The sequence below is a fragment of the Myxine glutinosa genome, chromosome 1 (genome assembly GCF_964187855.1).
Source record: "Myxine glutinosa chromosome 1, kmMyxGlut1.1, whole genome shotgun sequence".
NCBI classification, from domain to species: Eukaryota; Metazoa; Chordata; class Myxini; order Myxiniformes; family Myxinidae; genus Myxine; species Myxine glutinosa.
The window spans coordinates 409878038-409905298 of record NC_136261.1 but is presented as its reverse complement, the minus strand read 5'-3'; the positions used below and the strand labels follow the sequence as shown (position 1 = coordinate 409905298).

Sequence of the window (27261 nt, the reverse complement as noted above, 5' to 3'; positions counted from 1 at the left end):
TTTTCTGTTCAGCACTTTTGGAGATATAGTGGTGCAAATTTTTGCCGTTTTTCCAATATGGCGGCCGACCACGTGACATATGACGTCATCATTAACATATTTTATTCCCCATGGAGAGTTCTTTACAATGAGCCATGTCTCAATTTTTTCTGTTCAGTACTTTCGGAGATATAGAGGTGCAAATTTATTCGGTTTTTCCAAGATGGCGGCCGAAACACGTCACCGATGACGTCATCATTGAGGCACAGTATATTAGAGGGCAAGTCCATTATGTGTGCAAAGTTTGGCGATTCTCCGTGCAACGGTGTAGACGCAGTGCTGCAAACAGACAAACAGACAGACAAACAGACAAACAGACAAACAGATGAAAAATCGGTCAGAGACCGAGGACTTGCCGGAATGTACTTTTTTATCGGCCATTTAGGACAAATAGGGCGGCCGAACCACGTGACCGATGACGTCATAATTAACATATTTTATTCCCCATGGAGAGTTCTTTACAATGAGCCATACCTCAATTTTTTCTATTCAGGACTTTTGGAGATGTGGAGGTGCAGAGTTTTTCGGTTTTTCCAAGATGGCGGCCGAACCACGTGACCGATGACATCATCATTAACATATTTTGTTCCCCATGGAGAGTTCTTTACAATGAGCCATGTCTCAATTTTTTCTATTCAGCACTTTCGGAGATATGGAGGTGCTAAGTTTTTCGGTTTTTCCAAGATGGCGGCCGACCACGTGACTGATGACGTCATCATTAACATATTTTATTCCCCATGGAGAGTTCTTTACAATGAGCCATGTCTCAATTTTTTCTGTTCAGCACTTTTGGAGATATAGTGGTGCAAATTTTTGCCGTTTTTCCAAGATGGCGGCCGACCACGTGACATATGACGTCATCATTAACATATTTTATTCCCCATGGAGAGTTCTTTACAATGAGCCATGTCTCAATTTTTTCTGTTCAGTACTTTCGGAGATATAGAGGTGCAAATTTATTCGGTTTTTCCAAGATGGCGGCCGAACCACGTCACCGATGACGTCATCATTGAGGCACAGTATATTAGAGGGCAAGACCATTATGTGTGCAAAGTTTGGCGATTCTCCGTGCAACGGTGTAGACGCAGTGCTGCAAACAGACAAACAGACAGACAAACAGATGAAAAATCGGTCAGAGACCGAGGACTTGCCGGAATTTACTTTTTTATCGGCCATTTAGGACAAATATGGCGGCTGAACCACCTGACCGATGACATCATCATTAACATATTTTATTCCCCACGGAGAGTTCTTTACAATGAGCCATGTCTCAATTTTTTCTGTTCAGCACTTTTGGAGATAGAGGTGCAACGTTTTTCGGATTTTCCAAGATGGCGGCCGAACCACGTGACCGATGACGACATCATTAACATATTTTATTCCCCCTGGAGAGTTCTTTCCAATGAGCCATGTCTCAATTTTTTCTGTTCAGCACTTTTGGAGATAGAGGTGCAACGTTTTTCGGATTTTCCAAGATGGCGGCCGAACCACGTGACCGATGACGTCATCATTAACTTATTTTATTCCCCCTGGAGAGTTCTTTCCAATGAGCCATGTCTCAATTTTTTCTATTCAGCACTTTCGGAGATATGGAGGTGTATTTTTTTCCCGTTTTTCCAAGATGGCGGCCGCACCACGTGACCGATGACGTCATCATTAACATATTTTATTCCACATGGAGAGGTCTTGACAATGAGCCATGTCTCAATTTTTTCTATTCAGCACTTTCGGAGATATGGAGGTGCTAGGTTTTTCGGTTTTTCCAAGATGGCGGCCGACCACGCGACTGATGACGTCATCATTAACATATTTTATTCCCCATGGAGAGTTCTTTACAATGAGCCATGTCTCAATTTTTTCTGTTCAGCACTTTTGGAGATATAGTGGCGCAACGTTTTGCCGTTTTTCCAAGATGGCGACCGAACCACGTGACTGATGACGTCATCATTTACATATTTTATTCCCCATGGAGAGTTCTTTACAATGAGCCATGTCTCAATTTTTTCTGTTCAGTACTTTCGGAGATATAGAGGTGCAAGGTTTTTCAGTTTTTCCAAGATGGCGGCCGAACCACGTCACCGATGACGTCATCAATTGGGCACAGTCTATTCCAGGGCAAGACCAATATGTGTGCAAAGTTTGGCGATTCGCCGTGCAACGGTGTAGACGCAGTGCTGCAAACAGACAGACAGACAGACAGACAGACAGACAGACAGACAAACAGACAGACAAACGAACAGATCAACATACTTGCCGGAAAAATTTTTCCGGCAAGTAATGAAAAATCGGTCAGAGACCGAGGACTTGCCGGAATGTACTTTTATCGACCATTTAGGATAAATATGGCGGCCGAACCACGTGACCGATGGTCATCATTAACATATTTTATTCCCCATGGAGAGTTCTTTACAATGAGCCATGTCTCAATTTTTTCTATTCAGGACTTTTGGAGATGTGGAGGTGCAAAGTTTTTCGGTTTTTCCAAGACGGCGACCGAACCACGTGACCGATGACGTCATCATTAACATATTTTATTCCCCATGGAGAGTTCTTTACAATGAGCCATGTCTCAACTTTTTCGATTCAGCACTTTTGGAGATATGGAGGTGCTACGTTTTTCGGTTTTTCAAAGATGGCGGCCGAACCACGTGACCTATGATGTCATCATTAACATATTTTATTCCCCATGGAGAGTTCTTTACAATGAGCCATGTCTCAATTTTTTCTATTCAGCACTTTCAGAGATATGGAGGTGCAAATTTTTTCGCTTTTTCCAAGATGGCGGCCGAACCACGTGACATATGACGTCATCATTAACATATTTTATTCCCCATTGAGAGTTCTTTACAATGAGCCATGTCTCAATTTTTTCTGTTCAGCACATTTGGAGATATAGTGGTGCACAGTTTTGCCGTTTTTCCAAGATGGCGGCCGACCACGCGACTGATGACGTCATCATTAACATATTTTATTCCCCATGGAGAGTTCTTTACAATGAGCCATGTCTCAATTTTTTCTGTTCAGCACTTTTGGAGATATAGTGGTGCAAAGTTTTACCGTTTTTCCAAGATGGCGGCCGACCACGTGACATATGACGTCATCATTAACATATTTTATTCCCCATGGAGAGTTCTTTACAATGAGCCATGTCTCAATTTTTTCTGTTCAGCACTTTTGGAGAAAAAGTGGCGCAACGTTTTGCCGTTTTTCCAAGATGGCGGCCGAACCACGTCACCGATGACGTCATCAATTGGGCACAGTCTATTCCAGGGCAAGACGAATATGTGTGCAAAGTTTGGCGATTCTCCGTGCAACGGTGTAGACGCAGTGCTGCAAACAGACAGACAAACAGAAAATCGGTCAGAGACCGAGGACTTGCCGGAATTTACTTTTTTATCGGCCATTTCGGACAAATATGGCGGTCGAACCACGTGACCGATGACGTCATCATTAACATATTTTATTCCCCATGGAGAGTTCTTTACAATGAGCCATGTCTCAATTTTTTCTATTCAGCACTTTCAGAGATATGCGGTGCACAATTTTTCGGTTTTTCCAAGATGGCGGCCGAACCACGTGACATATGACGTCATCATTAACATATTTTATTCCCCATTGAGAGTTCTTTACAATGAGCCATGTCTCAATTTTTTCCATTCTGCACTTTTGGAGATATAGTGGTGCAAAGTTTTCCCATTTTTCCAAGATGGCGGCCGAACCACGTGACCGATGGCGTCATCATTAACATATTTTATTCCCCATGGAGTTCTTTACAATGAGCCATGTCTCAATTTTTTCTGTTCAGCACTTTTGGAGATTTTGTGGTGCAAAGTTTTGCCGTTTTTCCAAGATGGCGGCCGACCACGTGACTGATGACGTCATCATTAACATATTTTATTCCCCATGGAGAGTTCTTTCCAATGAGCCATGTCTCAATTTTTTCTGTTCAGCACTTTTGGAGATATAGTGGCGCAACGATTTGCCGTTTTTCCAAGATGGCGACCGAACCACGTGACTGATGACGTCATCATTTACATATTTTATTCCCCATGGAGAGTTCTTTACAATGAGCCATGTCTCAATTTTTTCTGTTCAGTACTTTCGGAGATATAGAGGTGCAAATTTATTCGGTTTTTCCAAGATGGCGGCCGAACCACGTGACCAATGACATCATCATTAACATATTGTATTCCACATGGAGATTTCTTTACAATGAGCCATGTCTCAATTTTTTCTATTCAGCACTTTCGGAGATATGGAGGTGCTAGGTTTTTCGGTTTTTCCAAGATGGCGGCCGACCACGTGACTGATGACGTCATCATTAACATATTTTATTCCCCATCGAGAGTTCTTTACAATGAGCCATGTCTCAATTTTTTCTGTTCAGCACTTTTGGAGATTTCGTGGTGCAAAGTTTTGCCGTTTTTCCAAGATGGCGGCCGACCACGTGACTGATGACATCATTAACATATTTTATTCCCCATGGAGAGTTCTTTACAATGAGCCATGTCTCAATTTTTTCTGTTCAGCACTTTTGGAGATATAGTGGTGCAAAGTTTTGCCGTTTTTCCAAGATGGCGGCCGACCACGTGACTGATGACATCATTAACATATTTTATTCCCCATGGTGAGTTCTTTACAATGAGCCATGTCTCAATTTTTTCTGTTCAGGACTTTCGGAGATATGGAGGTGCAAAAATTTTCGTTTTTTCCAAGATGGCGGCCGAACCACGTGACCGATGACGTCATCATTAACATATTTTATTCCCCATGGAGAGTTCTTTACAATGAGCCATGTCTCAATTTTTTCTGTTCAGCACTTTGAGATATCGAGGTGCAAAATTTTTCGGTTTTTCCAAGATGGCGGCCGAACCACGTGACCGATGACGTCATCATTTGGGCACAGTATATTAGAGGGCAAGACAAATACGTGTGCAAAGTTTGGTGATTCTACGTGCAACGGTGTAGACGTAGTGCTGCAAACAGACAAACAGACAAACAGACAAACAGACAAATGAAAAATCGGTCAGAGACCGAGGACTTGCCGGAATGTACTCTTTTATCGGCCATTTAAGACAAATATGGCGTCCGAACCACGTGATAGATGACGTCATCATTAACATATATTATTCCCCATGGAGAGTTCTTCACAAAGAGCCATGTCTCAACTTTTTCTATTCAGCACTTTTGGAGATATGGAGGTGCTACGTTTTTCGGTTTTTCCAAGATGGCAGCCGAACCACGTGACCTATGATGTCATCATTAACATATTTTATTCCCCATGGAGAGTTCTTTACAATGAGCCATGTCTCAATTTTTTCTATTCAGCACTTTCAGAGATATGGAGGTGCACAATTTTTCGGTTTTTCCAAGATGGCGGCCGAACCACGTGACATATGACGTCATCATTAACATATTTTATTCCCCATTGAGAGTTCTTTACAATGAGCCATGTCTCAATTTTTTCCATTCTGCACTTTTGGAGATATAGTGGTGCAAAGTTTTCCCATTTTTCCAAGATGGCGGCCGAACCACGTGACCGATGGCGTCATCATTAACATATTTTATTCCCCATGGAGAGTTCTTTACAATGAGCCATGTCTCAATTTTTTCTGTTCAGCACTTTTGGAGATTTTGTGGTGCAAAGTTTTGCCGTTTTTCCAAGATGGCGGCCGACCACGTGACTGATGACGTCATCATTAACATATTTTATTCCCCATGGAGAGTTCTTTACAATGAGCCATGTCTCAATTATTCTGTTCAGCACTTTTGGAGATATAGTGGTGCAAAGTTTTGCCGTTTTTCCAAGATGGCGGCCGACCACGTGACATATGACGTCATCATTAACATATTTTATTCCCCATGGAGAGTTCTTTCCAATGAGCCATGTCTCAATTTTTTCTGTTCAGCACTTTTGGAGATATAGTGGCGCAACGATTTGCCGTTTTTCCAAGATGGCGACCGAACCACGTGACTGATGACGTCATCATTTACATATTTTATTCCCCATGGAGAGTTCTTTACAATGAGCCATGTCTCAATTTTTTCTGTTCAGCACTTTTGGAGATATAGTGGTGCAAATTTTTGCCGTTTTTCCAAGATGGCGGCCGACCACGTGACATATGACGTCATCATTAACATATTTTATTCCCCATGGAGAGTTCTTTACAATGAGCCATGTCTCAATTTTTTCTGTTCAGTACTTTCGGAGATATAGAGGTGCAAATTTATTCGGTTTTTCCAAGATGGCGGCCGAACCACGTCACTGATGACGTCATCATTGAGGCACAGTATATTAGAGGGCAAGACCATTATGTGTGCAAAGTTTGGCGATTCTCCGTGCAACGGTGTAGACGCAGTGCTGCAAACAGACAAACAGACAGACAAACAGACAGACAAACAGACAGACAGACAAACAAACGAACAGATCAACATACTTGCCGGAAAATTTTTCCGGCAAGTAACAAACGAACAGATCAACATACTTGCCGGAATCTTTTCCGGCAAGTAATGAAAAATCGGTCAGAGACCGAGGACTTGCCGGAATGTCCTTTTTTATCGGCCATTTAGGACAAATATGGCGGCCGAACCACGTGACCAATGAGGTCATCATTAACATATTTTATTCCCCATGGAGAGTTCTTTACAATGAGCCATGTCTCAATTTTTTCTATTCAGCACTTTCAGAGATATGGAGGTGCAAAGTTTTTGGGTTTTTCCAAGATGGCGGCCGAACCACGTGACCGATGACGTCATCACTAACATTTTATTCCCCATGGAGAGTTCTTTACAATGAGCTCAATTTTTTCTGTTCAGCACTTTTGGAGATATAGTGGTGCAAAGTTTTGCCATTTTCCAAGATGGCGGCCGAACCACGTGACTGATGACGTCATCATTTACATATTTTATTCCCCATGGAGAGTTCTTTACAATGAGCCATGTCTCAATTTTTTCTGTTCAGCACTTTTGGAGATATAGTGGTGCAAAGTTTTGCCGTTTTTCCAAGATGGCGGCCGACCACGTGACTGATGACATCATTAACATATTTTATTCCCCATGGAGAGTTCTTTACAATGAGCCATGTCTCAATTTTTTCTGTTCAGTACTTTCGGAGATATAGAGGTGCAAAATTTTGCCGTTTTTCCAAGATGGCGGCCGAACCACGTCACCGATGACGTCATCAATTGGGCACAGTCTATTCCAGGGCAAGACCAATATGTGTGCAAAGTTTGGCGATTCTACGTGCAACGGTGTAGACGCAGTGCTGCAAACAGACAGACAAACAGACAAACAGACAGATGAAAAATCGGTCAGAGACCGAGGACTTGCCGGAATGTACTTTTTTATCGGCCATTTAGGACAAATAGGGCGGCCGAACCACGTGACCGATGACGTCATAATTAACATATTTTATTCCCCATGGAGAGTTCTTTACAATGAGCCATACCTCAATTTTTTCTATTCAGGACTTTTGGAGATGTGGAGGTGCAGAGTTTTTCGGTTTTTCCAAGATGGCGGCCGAACCACGTGACCGATGACATCATCATTAACATATTTTGTTCCCCATGGAGAGTTCTTTACAATGAGCCATGTCTCAATTTTTTCTATTCAGCACTTTCGGAGATATGGAGGTGCTAAATTTTTCGGTTTTTCCAAGATGGCGGCCGACCACGTGACTGATGACGTCATCATTAACATATTTTATTCCCCATGGAGAGTTCTTTACAATGAGCCATGTCTCAATTTTTTCTGTTCAGTACTTTCGGAGATATAGAGGTGCAAATTTATTCGGTTTTTCCAAGATGGCGGCCGAACCACGTCACCGATGACGTCATCATTGAGGCACAGTATATTAGAGGGCAAGACCATTATGTGTGCAAAGTTTGGCGATTCTCCATGCAACGGTGTAGACGCAGTGCTGCAAACAGACAAACAGACAGACAAACAGATGAAAAATCGGTCAGAGACCGAGGACTTGCCGGAATGTACTTTTATCGACCATTTAGGATAAATATGGCGGCCGAACCACGTGACCGATGGTCATCATTAACATATTTTATTCCCCATGGAGAGTTCTTTACAATGAGCCATGTCTCAATTTTTTCTATTCAGGACTTTTGGAGATGTGGAGGTGCAAAGTTTTTCGGTTTTTCCAAGACGGCGACCGAACCACGTGACCGATGACGTCATCATTAACATATTTTATTCCCCATGGAGAGTTCTTTACAATGAGCCATGTCTCAACTTTTTCGATTCAGCACTTTTGGAGATATGGAGGTGCTACGTTTTTCGGTTTTTCAAAGATGGCGGCCGAACCACGTGACCTATGATGTCATCATTAACATATTTTATTCCCCATGGAGAGTTCTTTACAATGAGCCATGTCTCAATTTTTTCTATTCAGCACTTTCAGAGATATGGAGGTGCAAATTTTTTCGCTTTTTCCAAGATGGCGGCCGAACCACGTGACATATGACGTCATCATTAACATATTTTATTCCCCATTGAGAGTTCTTTACAATGAGCCATGTCTCAATTTTTTCTGTTCAGCACATTTGGAGATATAGTGGTGCACAGTTTTGCCGTTTTTCCAAGATGGCGGCCGACCACGCGACTGATGACGTCATCATTAACATATTTTATTCCCCATGGAGAGTTCTTTACAATGAGCCATGTCTCAATTTTTTCTGTTCAGCACTTTTGGAGAAAAAGTGGCGCAACGTTTTGCCGTTTTTCCAAGATGGCGGCCGAACCACGTCACCGATGACGTCATCAATTGGGCACAGTCTATTCCAGGGCAAGACGAATATGTGTGCAAAGTTTGGCGATTCTCCGTGCAACGGTGTAGACGCAGTGCTGCAAACAGACAGACAAACAGAAAATCGGTCAGAGACCGAGGACTTGCCGGAATTTACTTTTTTATCGGCCATTTCGGACAAATATGGCGGTCGAACCACGTGACCGATGACGTCATCATTAACATATTTTATTCCCCATGGAGAGTTCTTTACAATGAGCCATGTCTCAATTTTTTCTATTCAGCACTTTCAGAGATATGCGGTGCACAATTTTTCGGTTTTTCCAAGATGGCGGCCGAACCACGTGACATATGACGTCATCATTAACATATTTTATTCCCCATTGAGAGTTCTTTACAATGAGCCATGTCTCAATTTTTTCCATTCTGCACTTTTGGAGATATAGTGGTGCAAAGTTTTCCCATTTTTCCAAGATGGCGGCCGAACCACGTGACCGATGGCATCATCATTAACATATTTTATTCCCCATGGAGATCTTTACAATGAGCCATGTCTCAATTTTTTCTGTTCAGCACTTTTGGAGATTTTGTGGTGCAAAGTTTTGCCGTTTTTCCAAGATGGCGGCCGACCACGTGACTGATGACGTCATCATTAACATATTTTATTCCCCATGGAGAGTTCTTTACAATGAGCCATGTCTCAATTATTTCTGTTCAGCACTTTTGGAGATATAGTGGTGCAAAGTTTTGCCGTTTTTCCAAGATGGCGGCCGACCACGTGACATATGACGTCATCATTAACATATTTTATTCCCCATGGAGTTCTTTACAATGAGCCATGTCTCAATTTTTTCTGTTCAGCACTTTTGGAGATTTTGTGGTGCAAAGTTTTGCCGTTTTTCCAAGATGGCGGCCGATCACGTGACTGATGACGTCATCATTAACATATTTTATTCCCCATGGAGAGTTCTTTACAATGAGCCATGTCTCAATTATTTCTGTTCAGCACTTTTGGAGATATAGTGGTGCAAAGTTTTGCCGTTTTTCCAAGATGGCGGCCGACCACGTGACATATGACGTCATCATTAACATATTTTATTCCCCATGGAGAGTTCTTTCCAATGAGCCATGTCTCAATTTTTTCTGTTCAGCACTTTTGGAGATATAGTGGCGCAACGATTTGCCGTTTTTCCAAGATGGCGACCGAACCACGTGACTGATGACGTCATCATTTACATATTTTATTCCCCATGGAGAGTTCTTTACAATGAGCCATGTCTCAATTTTTTCTGTTCAGTACTTTCGGAGATATAGAGGTGCAAATTTATTCGGTTTTTCCAAGATGGCGGCCGAACCACGTGACCAATGACATCATCATTAACATATTGTATTCCACATGGAGATTTCTTTACAATGAGCCATGTCTCAATTTTTTCTATTCAGCACTTTCGGAGATATGGAGGTGCTGGGTTTTTCGGTTTTTCCAAGATGGCGGCCGACCACGTGACTGATGACGTCATCATTAACATATTTTATTCCCCATCGAGAGTTCTTTACAATGAGCCATGTCTCAATTTTTTCTGTTCAGCACTTTTGGAGATTTCGTGGTGCAAAGTTTTGCCGTTTTTCCAAGATGGCGGCCGACCACGTGACTGATGATGTCATCATTAACATATTTTATTCCCCATGGAGAGTTCTTTACAATGAGCCATGTCTCAATTTTTTCTGTTCAGTACTTTCGGAGATATAGAAGTGCAAAGTTTTTCGGTTTTTCCAAGATGGCGGCCGAACCACGTCACCGATGACGTCATCAATTGGGCACAGTCTATTCCAGGGCAAGACGAATATGTGTGCAAAGTTTGGCGATTCTCCGTGCAACGGTGTAGACGCAGTGCTGCAAACAGACAGACAAACAGACAAACAGACAGACAGACAAACAGATGAAAAATCGGTCAGAGACCGAGGACTTGCCGGAATGTACTTTTTTATCGGCCATTTAGGACAAATAGGGCGGCCGAACCACGTGACCGATGACGTCATAATTAACATATTTTATTCCCCGTGGAGAGTTCTTTACAATGAGCCATACCTCAATTTTTTCTGTTCAGGACTTTTGGAGATGTGGAGGTGCAGAGTTTTTCGGTTTTTCCAAGATGGCGGCCGAACCACGTGACCGATGACATCATCATTAACATATTTTGTTCCCCATGGAGAGTTCTTTACAATGAGCCATGTCTCAATTTTTTCTATTCAGCACTTTCGGAGATATGGAGGTGCTAAGTTTTTCGGTTTTTCCAAGATGGCGGCCGACCACGTGACTGATGACGTCATCATTAACATATTTTATTCCCCATGGAGAGTTCTTTACAATGAGCCATGTCTCAATTTTTTCTGTTCAGCACTTTTGGAGATATAGTGGTGCAAATTTTTGCCGTTTTTCCAAGATGGCGGCCGACCACGTGACATATGACGTCATCATTAACATATTTTATTCCCCATGGAGAGTTCTTTACAATGAGCCATGTCTCAATTTTTTCTGTTCAGTACTTTCGGAGATATAGAGGTGCAAATTTATTCGGTTTTTCCAAGATGGCGGCCGAACCACGTCACCGATGACGTCATCATTGAGGCACAGTATATTCGAGGGCAAGACCATTATGTGTGCAAAGTTTGGCGATTCTCCGTGCAACGGTGTAGACGCAGTGCTGCAAACAGACAAACAGACAGACAAACAGACAGACAGACAAACAAACGAACAGATCAACATACTTGTCGGAAAATTTTTCCGGCAAGTAATGAAAAATCGGTCAGAGACCGAGGACTTGCCGGAATTTACTTTTTTATTGGCCATTTAGGACAAATATGGCGGCTGAACCACCTGACCGATGACATCATCATTAACATATTTTATTCCCCCTGGAGAGTTCTTTCCAATGAGCCATGTCTCAATTTTTTCTGTTCAGCACTTTTGGAGATAGAGGTGCAACGTTTTTCGGATTTTCCAAGATGGCGGCCGAACCACGTGACCGATGACGTCATCATTAACATATTTTATTCCCCATGGAGAGTTCTTTCCAATGAGCCATGTCTCAATTTTTTCTATTCAGCACTTTCGGAGATATGGAGGTGATTTTTTTCCCGTTTTTCCAAGATGGCGGCCGCACCACGTGACCGATGACGTCATCATTAACATATTTTATTCCACATGGAGAGTTCTTGACAATGAGCCATGTCTCAATTTTTTCTATTCAGCACTTTCGGAGATATGGAGGTGCTAGGTTTTTCGGTTTTTCCAAGATGGCGGCCGACCACGTGACTGATGACGTCATCATTAACATATTTTATTCCCCATGGAGCGTTCTTTACAATGAGCCATGTCTCAATTTTTTCCGTTCAGCACTTTTGGAGATTTCGTGGTGCAAAGTTTTGCCGTTTTTCCAAGATGGCGGCCGACCACGTGACATATGACGTCATCATTAACATATTTTATTCCCCATGGAGAGTTCTTTACAATGAGCCATGTCTCAATTTTTTCTGTTCAGCACTTTTGGAGATATAGTGGCGCAACGTTTTGCCGTTTTTCCAAGATGGCGACCGAACCACATGACTGATGACGTCATCATTTACATATTTTATTCCCCATGGAGAGTTCTTTACAATGAGCCATGTCTCGATTTTTTCTGTTCAGTACTTTCGGAGATATAGAGGTGCAAAGTTTTTCGGTTTTTCCAAGATGGCGGCCGAACCACGTCACCGATGACGTCATCAATTGGGCACAGTCTATTCCAGGGCAAGACCAATATGTGTGCAAAGTTTGGCGATTCTACGTGCAACGGTGTAGACGCAGTGCTGCAAACAGACAGACAGACAGACAGATGAAAAATCGGTCAGAGACCGAGGACTTGCCGGAATGTACTTTTTTATCGGCCATTTAGGACAAATATGGTGGCCGAACCACGTGACTGATGACGTCATCATTAACATATTTTATTCCCCATCGAGCGTTCTTTACAATGAGCCATGTCTCAATTTTTTCTGTTCAGCACTTTTGGAGATATAGTGGTGCAAAGTTATGCCGTTTTTCCAAGATGGCGGCCGACCACGTGACCGATGGCATCATCATTAACATATTTTATTCCCCATGGAGAGTTCTTTACAATGAGCCATGTCTCAATTTTTTCTATTCAGCACATTCAGAGATATGGAGGTGCAAAATTTTTCGGTTTTTCCAAGATGGCGGCCGAACCACCTGACATATGACGTCATCATTAACAAATTTTATTCCCCATGGAGAGTTCTTTACAATGAGCCATGTCTCAATTTTTCTGATCAGCACTTTTGGAGATTTCGTGGTGCAAAGTTTTGCCGTTTTTCCAAGATGGCGGCCGACCACGTGACTGATGATGTCATCATTAACATATTTTATTCCCCATGGAGAGTTCTTTACAATGAGCCATGTCTCAATTTTTCTGTTCAGTACTTTCGGAGATATAGAAGTGCAAGGTTTTTCGGTTTTTCCAAGATGGCGGCCGAACCACGTCACCGATGACGTCATCATTAACATATTTTATTTCCCATGGAGAGTTCTTTACAATGAGCCATGTCTCAATTCTTTCTATTCAGCACTTTCGGAGATATGGAGGTGCAATGTTTTTCGGTTTTTCCAAGATGGCGGCCGAACCACGTAACCGATGGCATCATCATTAACATAGTTTATTCCCCATGGAGACTTCTTTACAATGAGCCATGTCTCAATTTTTTCTGTTCAGCACTTTTGGAGATATAGTGGTGCAAAGTTTTGCCGTTTTTCCAAGATGGCCGCCGACCACATGACATATAACGCCATCATTAACATATTTTATTCACCATGGAGAGTTCTTTACAATGAGCCATGTCTCAATTTTTTCTGTTCAGCACTTTTGGAGATATAGTGGAGCAAAGTTTTGCCGTTTTTCCAAGATGGCGGCCGACCACGTGACTGATGACATCATCATTAACATATTTTATTCCCCATGGAGAGTTCTTTGCAATGAGCCATGTCTCAATTTTTTCTGTTCAGTACTTTCGGAGATATAGCAGTGCAAATATTTTCGGTTTTTCCAAGATGGCGGCCGAACCACGTGACTGATGACGTCATCATTAACATATTTTGTTCACCATCGGGAGTTCTTTACAATGAGCCATGTCTCAATTTTTTTCTGTTCAGCACTTTTGGAGATATAGTGGTGCAAATTTTTGCCGTTTTTCCAAGATGGCGGCCGAACCACGTGACCGATGACGTCATCAATAGGGCACAGTCTATTCCAGGGCAAGACCAATATGTGTGCAAAGTTTGGCGATTCTACGTGCAACGGTGTAGACGCAGTGCTGCAAACAGACAGACAGACAGACAGACAAACAGACAAACGAACAGATCAACATACTTGCCGGAAAATTTTTTCCGGCAAGTAACAAACGAACAGATCAACATACTTGCCGGAAAATTTTTCCGGCAAGTAACAAACGAACAGATCAACATACTTGCCGGAATTTTTTTCCGGCAAGTAACAAACGAACAGATCAACATACTTGCCGGAATCTTTTCCGGCAAGTAACAAACGAATAGATCTACATACTTGCCGGAATCTTTTCCGGCAAGTAACAAACCAACCGATCAACATACTTGCCGGAATCTTTTCCGGCAAGTAACAAACGAACAGATCAACATACTTGCCGGAATCTTTTCCGGCAAGTAACAAACGAACAGATCAACATACTTGCCGGAATCTTTTCTGGCAAGTAACAAACCAACCGATCAACATACTTGCCGGAATCTTTTCCGGCAAGTAACAAACAAACCGATCAACATACTTGCCGGAATCTTTTCCGGCAAGTAACAAACCAACCGATCAACATACTTGCCGGAATCTTTTCCGGCAAGTAACAAACCAACCGATCAACATACTTGCCGGAATCTTTTCCGGCAAGTTACAAACAAGTGCAGATACATTCAAAATACACTGCCCCCATGCCAAATAAATAAATAACATATCCTCCAGCGCCCAGCAATGCAGCACATGGTGATGGAATTGGGAGGGAGTGATGTACAATAACTGATAATCAATTGCGTAATTAAGGTAAATGAATAATAATTGTAAAATAATTAATTTCTTCATCAAATGGCTAATAGAATACCTAAACCACCACTATTTCATCCAAATGTGTAACTTTTTGAAAAATAATTAATCAATTAATTGATTCATTTATAAATCAAAAACACCCTTTACAGCCAAGTCACTCAGTCACTGTCGTGTCAAAATATCAGCTTCCTAGCTCAAAAGGTGCCTGAGATATTGCCCAGATGAGAAAGGCAAAAAATAAATACGAAATTAATCGATAATAATTAAGTAATCAATTATTGATTAATCAAAAAAGAAAAAAAATGTTTTCGCCAAAGCACTTGCTTGCTATTGTGCCCAAATTTCAGCTTCCTAGCTCAAAGGATGGCTGCTATATCGTCCATAAAAACAAACAAGAAAACAAACAAACAAGAAAAAACAAAACAACAAAACAAAAAGACAGGAAAAAAAAACAAACAAACAAGAAAACAAACAAAAACAAGAAACCAAGAATACAAGCAAAAACAAAACAAGAAAATAAACAAAAACAAGAAGCCAAGAATACAAACAAAAACCATAAAACCAGAATACAAACAAAAACAATAAACCAAGAAAATAAACGAAAACAAGAAAACAAGATTACAAACAAAAACAAACAAAAACAAGACAACAAGAAAGAAACCGGTGAAAACTGTACTCTCTTTCAGCGGGCGTCATCTCCGGGCCCCCTGCGGCACCCAGTGATGACGTTTTGCAGCGCCTGGAGATGGCATAGGAAAGGAGCGGTGTACAATAGCCAATTGTGTATTTGCCGTTATTGCTAAACCTGCAAAAGGTGAATGATGTTTTATCAACATGAACAGATGAATAACCACTTTAAACAGAGGGGTTCACATTGAAAAATATGTTCGGCCGAGTTATTTTGAGCACCACATGATGGTGGACCCAATACTCAATACTCGACAAGCACGAGTCCCTCGAGATAGTCAAACCACAATGCTCAAGTGAGGTATAGCACAACAACAAAACAAAATTCAACAAAATGACCAAACTACTTAATCCAAGTTCAAAGTAAAATATAAACAGGGAGTTTATCACTTGAAGCTTCATCCCCTCTGGATGTCGAGGAAATTCGTGCTCGAACCAAAGCTTGACATCTCCATAATGAAAGGGAGAAGTCACCCCACATACACATACGTCTCTCCGAAAGGTCTGTCTGGCAGACACTCCCTCCCATCTGTTTCCTAAACAACACCACAAGGTTAAATCATACAAAACTTTGGGCCTCACAATTAGCCATCTTTTCGGGCAGACACATTTCCAAGATGGCCACCAAAGCCGGCCTCTGACTGGACATCCTTCATAGTGCAAGGTCGTTACCTTGGCCAATCTAAACCTTTGAGAACGTAAAAGGCCTTCATTCGCAGATGTAAGGATTGCTCTCCTCTTTGGGTTGGCATCTGGGTGCCTCACACCTTGTCTTTATTTATTACGTGGAAAGCAAGACCCTCAAAATCAATGGGATCTCCCACGACAAAAGTGCCGAAACCTATAACTTTTGCATTATAGACAGGGTGGTGACCTCCTTTTTAGGTCTTGCACCTTCTGCCCTTCCTGCACAGTGCACTCGTTCTGCCAGTAAACCCTCTTGTTAAAAGCACAAAATCCAGGAGCACTGCTCAACTCCACCCATTGGTCCCTCGCTCTCCTCTCTCCTGTGGTACCAACTTCCCCAGGCTGCTCTGACCCATTACTACAACACCTCCCCCCCCCCCTACCATCCACATAGATGATGTATTGTACCCCAAGTGACCCCATTCCCAAGCACTTCCCTTTTCCTGGTTATTGAGATTTTTGCCTCCCTCGCTTCTTTTTCTTTGTTTGTTGTCGGTTGCTTTTTCTTTGTTGTTTCATCCCTACTTTCTCCTTCCTGCTGTTTCATTTGGCTTGTTCACCCCATGTGTCCTTCTCTACCCTGGATCTCACTTCAACTTTGCTGTTTGCCTCTTTACATTCTGCTCCAGCCCACCAGCCTCGACCATATATCCAAGAGGAAGAAGAGGAAGAAGAAAATAAGTGACATTTTACTGATCAGGTATACATAGAGAGTAAAGCTCACACAGGTGTGTCTGTTTACCTGTCAACAACACCAATCTCTACAACTTGTACATTTAAGAGGGAAGGGTTGTTGTGCATTTCATGCAGAAAACCATTACATTACATTGCCCATATTGACAAGATCATCAATTTATTGGACACATTGCAACGAACGACAACTTCAGAGGCTTCAGTCAATGATGGTATTTTTTGAGAACCAGGAAGCGATTAGAGATTGCCAGACCCTAACCAGATCATGACGGTCAAAGTAATGATTCCGAGTTAATTATGAGGGGTTGAGGGAGATAGGACAAACGGCCATTTAGGAGAATGACTGCTCTGCTCCAAGATGGCGGCCGAACAATGAAGCGTAGAACCAAAATGGCTGCCATCACGAAATGACGATGGAGGATCAACACGTCAAACCGATATTTAAACATCCGAGCCACGCGATTTGGGAGTGCAATATGGGGCAATGCCATGGTGTCGTGCCAACAGGTTCTTACCAATTACGGTGGGTTCCAGGTCCACGAAGACCGCACGAGGAACGTGTTTTCCTGCTCCGGTCTCGCTGAAGAACGTGCTGAAGGAATCGTCTCCACGTCCAATGGTCTTGTCGCTGGGCATTCTCCCGTCAGCATGGATGCCGTGCTCCAGGCAGTACAGTTCCCAGCATGCATTGCCCATCTGCACTCCGGCTTGGCCCACATGGATGGAGATGCACTCGCGCTGCATGAAATAATTTCCGGAAATGCACAAAGTGTTCAATTCTTTCAATGAATCTCCTGAAGATGCAAAAGTTGCTTTTGAATAACTAGAAAACACGGAGCGGCGGGGGGGGGGGGGGGGGGGCGGAGGAAGAGGGGGCGATATCATATTTCGATTATTACTTTGCAATAATTACCTGCGCCACCAAAGGTGAGGTTGTGTTTTCACCCCTGTCTGTCCGTCTGTTTGTTTGTGAACAAAATATCTCAAAAAGTTGTGGACGGATTCGGACGACATTTGACAGAGATGTTGCGTATGAGACAAGCACGAAATTGTTAGATGTTGGTGAAGACCCGGATTAGGATCCGACTAGGAGAATTTTTGAAGTGATTCTTCACCATTGGGAGATAGGGCCAAAAACGATACATAGCAGGATATCTCAAAAAGTTGTGGATGGATTTGGACAAAACATGGTGGACCGGTTGGGTGTCTGACAAGGATGATTCGATTCGATTGTGGTGAAGATCTGCATATGGATTCGGATATGAGAATTATTTAATTTTTAAAGTGATTCTTCACCATTGGGAGATAGGGCCAAAACCGATACATATCAGGATATCTTAAAAATATATGAATCGATTTGGACGAAACTTGTTTGACAGGTTGTGTGTGTGACAAGGAAGAAGCGATTCAATTTTGGTGAAGATCCGGATCCGGCTAGTAGAATGTTTTAAGTGATTCTTCACCATTGAATGATATGGCCAACCAGGCTGAGGTTGCTCTCTTTTGAGTGCTGTTCTAGTGTAAGATTATTATCATTATTGTTGTTGGTTGACGCAGCCTTGGAAAACATCACGGTAACGTGGAACAACGCTCAAGGTACTGTAGTGCGGTGCTACGCGCACAACTTGTTTGCCAAAAAGGTAAGCCACAACGCGTAGGATCAAAACCAAAAGAGTCTTTATTGTAAAGCTCAAACTGTAGCACTGACTCGCTCGGGGCTGCGAGCTCCGTGTATATCCCGAGGCCACGCCTACCCCTCGGGCGTGGCCGACACCCCATTGGTGCGCGGAATGATGTCACCGCGCCAGCGAGCCATCGTGTCCGCCACTCGTGCCCCCCCAGAATTCCCGCGCACCTGAAGGGTCAGTTTGCGGGGCAAACGGATGACCCGGCCGAAGCGCCCTCTGGCGGCTGGCGGCGTTTGGGATGGTGGGATGCCATCTGGGATGCCTCCGGCGGCATCTGGGATGGGTGCAGGACAGGGGGGTGGCGTGCCGGCGGGGCTGGGCGGTGCCGGGGGTCAGCCGCGGCCCTGACGCGGGGGCCGAGCCGCTTGCGGGGGGTGGTCCACGTCGAGGTGGGCCGGCTTGAGGCGGTCCACGGAAACGTGGTCAGGAGTACCGCCGATGTCCAGGGTGAAATGCTTCGCCCCAGTCTCCAGCACGCGGAAGGGCCCGTCGTACGGGGGTCGTGGCGGACGAAAACGTACTCCGCCGTACGAAGCTCCGGGGCGACGTGCGTTGGCGGGCACCCGTGGTGCGGCACCGGGGCGAATCTCTGGTCGGTCGAATCCTGCAGTGCGGAGCGCGGTTGCGCCGCAGATAATGGTGCCGTGGGGTCGGGGAGGAACTCGCCCGGCACCCGCAGCGGTTGTCCGAAGACCAACTCCGCCGCGGATGCGCGCAGGTCGTCCTTGGGCGCCGTCCTGAGGGCCAGCAGGACCCAGGGGAGCCTGTCGACCCAGCCGCCGTCACGGAGGGTGGCCCGGAGCGCGGCCTTCAAGGAGCGATGAAAGCACTCGCACAGGCCGTTGGCCTGGGGGTGGTAGGCCGTGGTGCGGTGCAGCTGGACGCCGAGCCCCCGCGCTACCGCCCCCCAGAGCTCCGAGGTGAACTGGGGGCCACGGTCGGACGAGATGTCCGAGGGGGCGCCGAACTGGGCAACCCAGGTGGCGATGAACGCCTGCGCGACGTCCGCCACCATCATCGCCACCAAAGGCACGGCCTCCGGCCACCGGGTGGTGTGGTCCACCATGGTGAGGACGTGGGTGAAACCCCGCGAGGGGGGCAGAGGTCCCACCAAGTCCACGTGAACGTGGTCGAACCGACGTTCGGGCACAGTAAACAGGGCCAACGGGGCCTGGTGTGGCGGTGAACCTTCGCGCGCTGGCACGCGAGGCACGTCCTGGCCCAATCGCGGATGGCCTTCCGGAGGCCATGCCAGACGAACTTGTCGGCGACCACCCTCTGGGAGGCCTTCATGCCAGGGTGGGACAGGCCGTGGATGGCATAAAAAACCCGGCGCTGCCAGCCCGCGGGCACGATGGGGCGAGGTCGCCCGAGGGAGTCGTCGCACAAGAGGGCCGTGCCCGCACCGTCGAACGGCACCTCGGTGACGTGGAGGCCCGTGACGGCGGTCCGCAAGGCTTGGACGTCGGGGTCAGCGGTCTGGTCCGCCGCCATCCGGGCATAGTCGATCCCGAGGTGGACCGCGTGGGCGACGGACCGGGATAGGCAATCCGCCACCGGGTTGTCCTTCCCCGCGACGTGCCGGATGTCCGTCCTGTACTTGGACACGGCCGAGAGGTGACGCTGCTGCCGGGCCGACCACGGCTCGGCGACCTTGGCCATCATGAAGACCAGGGGCTTGTGGTCGACGAAGGCCGTGAACGAACGGCCCTCGAGCAGATGGCGGAAATGTCGGACCGCCAGGTGAAGCCCGAGGAGCTCGCGGTCAAAGGTACTGTACCGCCGTTCGTGCGGGCAGAGCTGCCGGCTAAAAAACGCCAGCGGCTGCCAAGCTCCCTTCACCCATTGCTCGTGCACCGCACCCACCTCGTAGTCCAACACGTCGGTGGTGAGGGCGATCGGTGCATCGGGCGCTGGGTGCGCGAGCATGGCGGCGTTAGCAAAGGCGAGCTTTGCGCCCATGAACGCCGCGTCCATCGGCTCGGTCCAAGCAACGTCACCTTTGCCCGGCTTCCCCCGGAGGGCCTCGTGCAGGGGGCGCAGGAGCTGGGCGACGCGGGGCAGGAAACGGTGGTAAAAGTTCACCATGCCCAGGAACTCCTGGAGCCGCTTGATCGTGCGGGGGCGCGGAAACCCCCTGACCGCCTCCACCTTGGCCGGTAAGGGGATGGCCCCGTGCCTGGTGACGCGGTGCCCCAAAAAGTCGATTTCGGCGACGCTGAACCGGCACTTGGCGGGGTTGATGATCAGGCCATGCCGGCCCAGGTGTTCGAAGAGCATGCGGAGATGGCGGAGGTGCTCCTCACGGGACGCGCTTGCGACGAGGATGTCGTCCAGGTAGACGTAAATGAAGTCCAAGTCACGCAAGACGCTGTCCATCAGCCGTTGGGACGCCTGAGCCGCATTCTTCAACCCGAAGGGCATCCGCAGAAACTCGAAGATGCCGAATGGTGTGATTACGGCCGTCTTCGGTATGTCCTCCGGCCTGACAGGGACCTGGTGGTATCCGCGGATGAGGTCCACTTTGGAGAAGAGGGACATTTTTGCCAACTGGGCGGAAAAGTCTTGGATGTGAGGGACCGGGTAGCGGTCGGGGGTGGTAGCATCGTTGAGGCGGCGGTAGTCTCCGCACGGCCGCCATCCCCCGCCGGGCTTCGGCATGATGTGCAGCGGCGATGCCCAAGCGCTCTTGGAGCGCCGTACGATGCCCAGCCGCTCCAGCGTAGCGAACTCCGCTTTCGCCACCGCGAGCTTCGTTGGCTCGAGGTGGCGTGCCGGGGCATAGACCGGTGGCCCGATGGTGGGGATGTGATGCTCCACCCCGTGCTTGACGGCCACCGCTGAGAAGGTGGGCCACGTGAGGGCCGGGAAACTGGCGAGGAGGCGGGCAAAGTCATCCGCTGCTGGAAGCGTACAAACCAAACTCGCCGGGACGGAACAGTTTAGCAGGCCGCGTGGTGAGCCGCTCAGTAAGCCGCTCAACGAGCTGCTCAGTGAACAAGCGAGCGAGCTAAAGGTTTCGGCCTGGACGAGCCGTCTGTGCTTCACGTCCACCATCGATCGAGTATGCACATTGCACAATATGCACAATATGCACATTTGCACAAAGGAAGTCCGCACCGAGCAGGGCCATTGGCAAGCTGGCGGTGACGAAAGACCATTTGAAGCACTGCCCTCCGAACCGCAGGGAGAGGCAGCGCTTCCCGAATGTGCATATGGGTGTCCCGTTGGCTGCAAGCAACGCGGGGCCCTGGCCCGCGGTTCGCTTGTCGGACGTGTGGGCTGGGATGACGCTTACCTGCGCTCCTGTATCGCAGAGGAAACGGCGCCTGGACAAGGTGTCCATGATGAATAAGAGGCTGCCGGAATTGCCGACGCTCAGTGCCGCTACCGAGCGCCGGCTCGGTCGTTTCCCGACTTGCCAAACGAGCATGGTGGGCAACACTTCTTAGCCTTGTGGCCGAACCTGGCGTGGAAATAGCACCAGGCTTGCGGCGGGTTCGGTGGAGGCCGCGGCTTTCGCAGCTGCGGTGATGGAGGGCGGGGCGTGGCGGCGGCCACGAGGTGTGCAGCAGCCTCGGGATCCACGAGGTGTGCAGCCGCATCAGCCTCGGGATCCACGACGGCCGCACCGAAGCTCGCCCGCGGGTCACAAGCTGCAAAAAACTTGTTGGCCTCGACGGCCAGAGTGCGGGGTTCCCCTATTTTGGAACTGGCCAACGCGAGGCGTACCTGTGCCGGTAGCTGGCATAGAAAAAGTGCCCGGAATAAAAAAATCCGGGGCTTTGTCACCCAGCAACGACAGCATGTAATCCATCCGCACCGATGGTCGTGTGTCGCCGAGTTCGGGAAGGTCCAGGAGGCGGTCCGCCTGTTCGAACTCCTTGAGGCCGAACGTGGTGATGAGGAGACGTTTGAGCGCCTTGTACTTGTGCTCTGCCTGTGGGTGCCGCAGGATGGACATGACTCGGGCGGCTGTGCCGGGCCCGAGGGCGGCGATCACCTGGTAGTAACGCGTCTCGTCCGCCGTTATTCCTCGAAGCTGGAACTGTGCTTTGGCCTGCACGAACCATACCTCGGCCTGTGCTTCCCAAAACTCATGGAGCTTTACCGCGACCGCGTTGCTGGCCATGGCACGTTCTGTGGTCAGCGACGGCTGAACCAATCGAGGTCACCAGTGTAGTGCGGTGCTACGCGCACAACTTGTTTGCCAAAAAGGTAAGCCACAACGCGTAGGATCAAAACCAAAAGAGTCTTTATTGTAAAGCTCAAACTGTAGCATTGACTCGCTCGGGGCTGCGAGCCCCGTGTATATCCCGAGGCCACGCCTACCCCTCGGGCGTGGCCCACACCCCATTGGTGCACGGAATGATGTCACCGCACCAGCGAGCCATCGTGTCCGCCACAGTACTATATATATACACCTCAATATGGCAACATCGGCGAATAGACTGTGAAAATAATGCAAAAGCATCTTACTCGTGATAAAAGGCCTCTGAAGCTTCACTCGTATGAATGGCGCTACAAGGGACACACTTACATAGAAAATTTGCATTGGCACCACCTTCGGAATCCCTGGAGGGGAGTGGGGCAAACCAGGTAGCTGGAACCTTTGTCTTCCGACCCTTAGTCCCTCTATCACGTTTGGTTGAGATTAGATACGTAGAGACCGAATGTATCGGCCACAAACACCAAACTGCGTATTTTCATATGATAGCCAAAGGTTGGTCGAGGAATCAACAAGTAATCATTTAATACCCAAATTAATGGATGAGAGACTCGACTGCACATTGCTGCTAAAGGAAGTGGCAGCATTTTGGCTCAATCGGTCTCCCTGGTATCAAAAAGAGTTTTGGGAGGGAGACTACCTGGTGTGTGAACAGTGAGTATTTTACTGAACACACCCACCACAAAGGTAATCTATACTATGAGAGCCGTTTGTGTGCCGCCATTTTTCTCAGATGGATAAACCGATCTTTGCCAAACTTTGAGGTTCATTAGTGAGCGCCAGTGACCGATTCAGGCAAAAAAAGAAATAAATAAATAAAAATAAATAATTTGAAAATTTTGAAAACCACAATGTCAGTTTGTGTGTTTGTCTTTCCCCCTTCATAAGCGTCGGGTTTAAACCAAAATCTTTTAACACGAATGTGCGTTCCCTGCGGTCTATTTCTGAGGATAACACAAACTTTAAAAACATTTTCCATAAAACAGTTATTTTGCCTCTTCTATTGGAATTGTAGACGGTGGCTTGCACACCGAGCCTCATGTGCGGTGTACAGAAGCGGTTTTAAACAAAAAAAAACAACTGGACGGTACATACTGCACCCTCCGACGTCCGTTGTCTGTCGTCCGTTAACTTTTCGACGTTAACACTCCAGCGTCCACAAATATCAACCGATTCTGATCAAACTTGACATGCAGCATCCTTACCCCAAGGAGCATGTTGGTATTATATTTCAGCCCGATCCGTTGAAAAATGGCGGACTTGGGCGACAATTTTGTTTTTGGTCATGAAAACGACGTTAACACTCTAGCGTCCACAAATGTTAACAGATTTTGATCAAACTTGGAATGTTTAACCCTTACCACACAAGGTAGGTTGCTATTGCATTCCAACCCGATCCGTCACAAAATGGCCGCCATACGCCGCCATATTGTTTTCAGCTCCGAAACGACGTTAAGACTTTAACGTCCACAAATATTTATGGATTTTGATCAAACTTGGTGTGCGAGACTCTAACCACACAAGGTAGGTTGCTATCGCATGTCAACCCGATCTGTCACAAAATGGCCGCCATAGGCCGGCATATTTTTTTCAGCTCTTAAGAAAAGCACAATAATTTAGGATGCTGAAACTGAGAAAGAAGTGAAGGTTGTTGGCTTTTCATTTAAGTCAAATCTAGTACAGACAACTGACCTACTTTAAAATTGTCCAGTCAGTTCAGTTGAGTTCTGCTTCCCTGGAAGCTCTAGTTAAAAAATTAATAATGAATACAAGGCACAGGGAGGTGAAATTCGCTGCACGTGATGTGCAACGTGCGGAGTAAAATGTATGTGCATTTACATCCATCAGATGTCAAATAAAGAAGGTATAAACGCACCTGACACTAGGCCAAGGCTTCAGACTTTGGCATGTTCACGAGGCTGCACTATCGAATAAACTGTTCCAACCCGTCATATTTGATGGGCTTTTATACAAGTGTTGTAATTATTTAATTTTTCCATTAAAATATAAATTTATATTTATTATTATTATTATTTAATTATTTAAATTATGAATAAAATTTTTATTAATATTTATTTAATTTTTTAAACAATTAATATTAATATTATTTTATTTTAAATTCATAATTTAATTATTTTAAATTAACATTTGAAAATTATTTATTATTTTATTATATTTCTATTATATTTATTAAATACAAATTTTCCTTAGTAGGTGCAGGGAAGTGTTTTAGAAACCCACAAATTTATTTTATTTTATTTGAAATAAACTGATTTCTTCAAAATGCCAACAGGATTAGAACATCAGCGGGCAACGCCGGGTACTCCTGCCAGTCAATACCATGAGAACTGTGCGTGTGTCCGTGTGTCGCCATTTTTCTCAGATGGATGAACAGGTCTTTGTCAAACTTTCAGAGGTTCATCATTGAGTGCTGAGAGTGGTTTCGGCAAAAAAAAAATAATAATAATAATAATAATAATAATAAAAGTTGGTGTTTTAGCAGCCCCCACCCCACAAAAGAAAAATTCACAGAGCAATGCCAGGTATAAACCAAAGACCCAAATACACAGACCTGGTACACAAACTACCCATTTCTCCCCAGATCCCCCCTAATCTTCATCTGGACGAGTTGAGTAGGCTGGAAATAAAGTTCGAACCTGTGTTTGAGCAAAAGAAGTCACCCCCGAGATCACCTTTGGGTGAAACACAGGTATTGAAAGATTTTATTTGATCACATGGTAAATGGCTGACTACACAGTGGATGAGACAAGAACTCAAGCACAGGACGAACGTTTCATTCCACCTCTCGGAGATACCTGTACCTGTACATTTTACATAACCTGCCAATTGCGGGACAAGAAAACAAATCACCGTGTCAAGTTCCCACCACAAGGTATCATTACACAGTCTACACACCTGCATTACCTGGGTGTGCCACACAATCACGTGACATTTTCACCCGTTGTTTATTTCAAACAACTCACTCGATCACAAAACGAATTCCGTTTAAATTCCTTCCATTTAAAGTTTTTACACTCCAAGGCAGAGAAGAAGCTTTTCCCACCAGACGTAGTTAGTAAAAGGTTATATTAACTAATGGCGGGTAACGAGGTGTAAGACACTCACCATGGTAGATAATGCAGTACCAAGTCACACAAACACAGGTAAAGGAGCAAGTCGTTTGGATAACCGGCTCGGAACGAGTCACGAGTCGAACAAGCACGGAATCCTGCAATATGAAGCCCCGCATCTATCAGACCTGCAATATATAAGCCAACACGTGATGACGTCATCACGTTCTCACATCCTCGCACCGATTGGAGTCTTTGAATTTGGGCGTACACCTCCCAAGACAACGAACGGTTTTTGGCGGAATTTGTTGCGAATGATAAAAATATTTACAATGATGAAAACTGAATATTTTAAGAAATTATCGCTCTGAAGTTCACTTTCCACTTTTGAAGTTTACTCCACCTGTTCAGACCCTGTGCAGTCCTTACCTTTCTGGATGTGAAGGTTGAAGGAGGATGGAGGTTGTTTTCACCCACGTCTGTTTGTTTGTGAACAGGATATCTCAAAAAGTAGTGGACGGATTCGTATGAAATTTGGTGGACAGGTTGGGTGTGTGACAAGGCCGAAATGATTACATTTTGGTGAAGATCCGGATTCGGATCTGAGAATTTGTGAAGTGATTCTTTACCATTGAGAGATTGAGCTAAAATCGCTATGTACAGCGCGCATTCAGAAAGTATTCAGACCCCTTCATTTTTTCACATTTTGTTATGTTGCAGGCTTATGCTGAAATCGTTTAAATTCATTTTTTCCCTCATCAACCTACACTCAATACCCCATAATGACAAAGAGAAAACAGGATTTTAGAAAGTTTTGCAAATTTATTAAAAATAAAAAACTGAAATATCACATTGACAAAAGTATTCATACCCTTTGCTATGACACTTGAAATTTAGCTCAGGTGCCTCCCATTTCTCTTGATCATCTTTGAGATGTTTCTACACCTTGATTGGAGTCCACCTGTGGTAAATTCAATTGATTGGACATGATTTGGAAAGGCACACACCTGTCTATATAAGGTCTCACAGCTGACAATGCATATCAGAGCAAAAACCAAGCCATGAGGTCGAAGGAACTGCCTGCAGAGCTCGGAGACAGGATTGTGTCGAGGCACAGATCTGGGGAAGCCTACAAAAAAAATCTCTGCTGCATTGAAGGTTCCCAAGAGCACAGTGGCCTCCATAACTCTTAAATGGAAGAAGTTTGGAACAACCAGGACTCTTCCTAGAGCTGGCCGCCCCAAACTGAGCATATCGGGGGAGAAGGGCCTTGGTAATAGAGGTGACCAAG

General features: G+C 45.6%; 1 protein-coding gene across 4 annotated transcripts in view; it reads right to left on the bottom strand.

Moving 5' to 3' along the window:
- The window catches only part of LOC137417175 (tubulin alpha chain), a 40744-nt gene extending 14458 nt beyond the window's left edge, over window positions 1-26286 (bottom strand). Inside the window, exons 1-2 of one of the 4 annotated variants that reach the window (XM_068102975.2) lie at window positions 26026-26286; window positions 17499-17721 (exon numbers count right to left, since the gene is read on the bottom strand). In XM_068102975.2, the coding sequence (XP_067959076.2) occupies window positions 17499-17721; window positions 26026-26028 (226 nt within the window). In that variant the 5' untranslated portion in view covers window positions 26029-26286. Of the gene's footprint in view, window positions 1-17498; window positions 17728-26025 lie in introns of those variants that run through there. The other 3 variants (XM_068102976.2, XM_068102977.2, XM_068102974.2) reach the window with 3 other exon arrangements.
- Window positions 26287-27261: the final 975 nt, after the last annotated feature.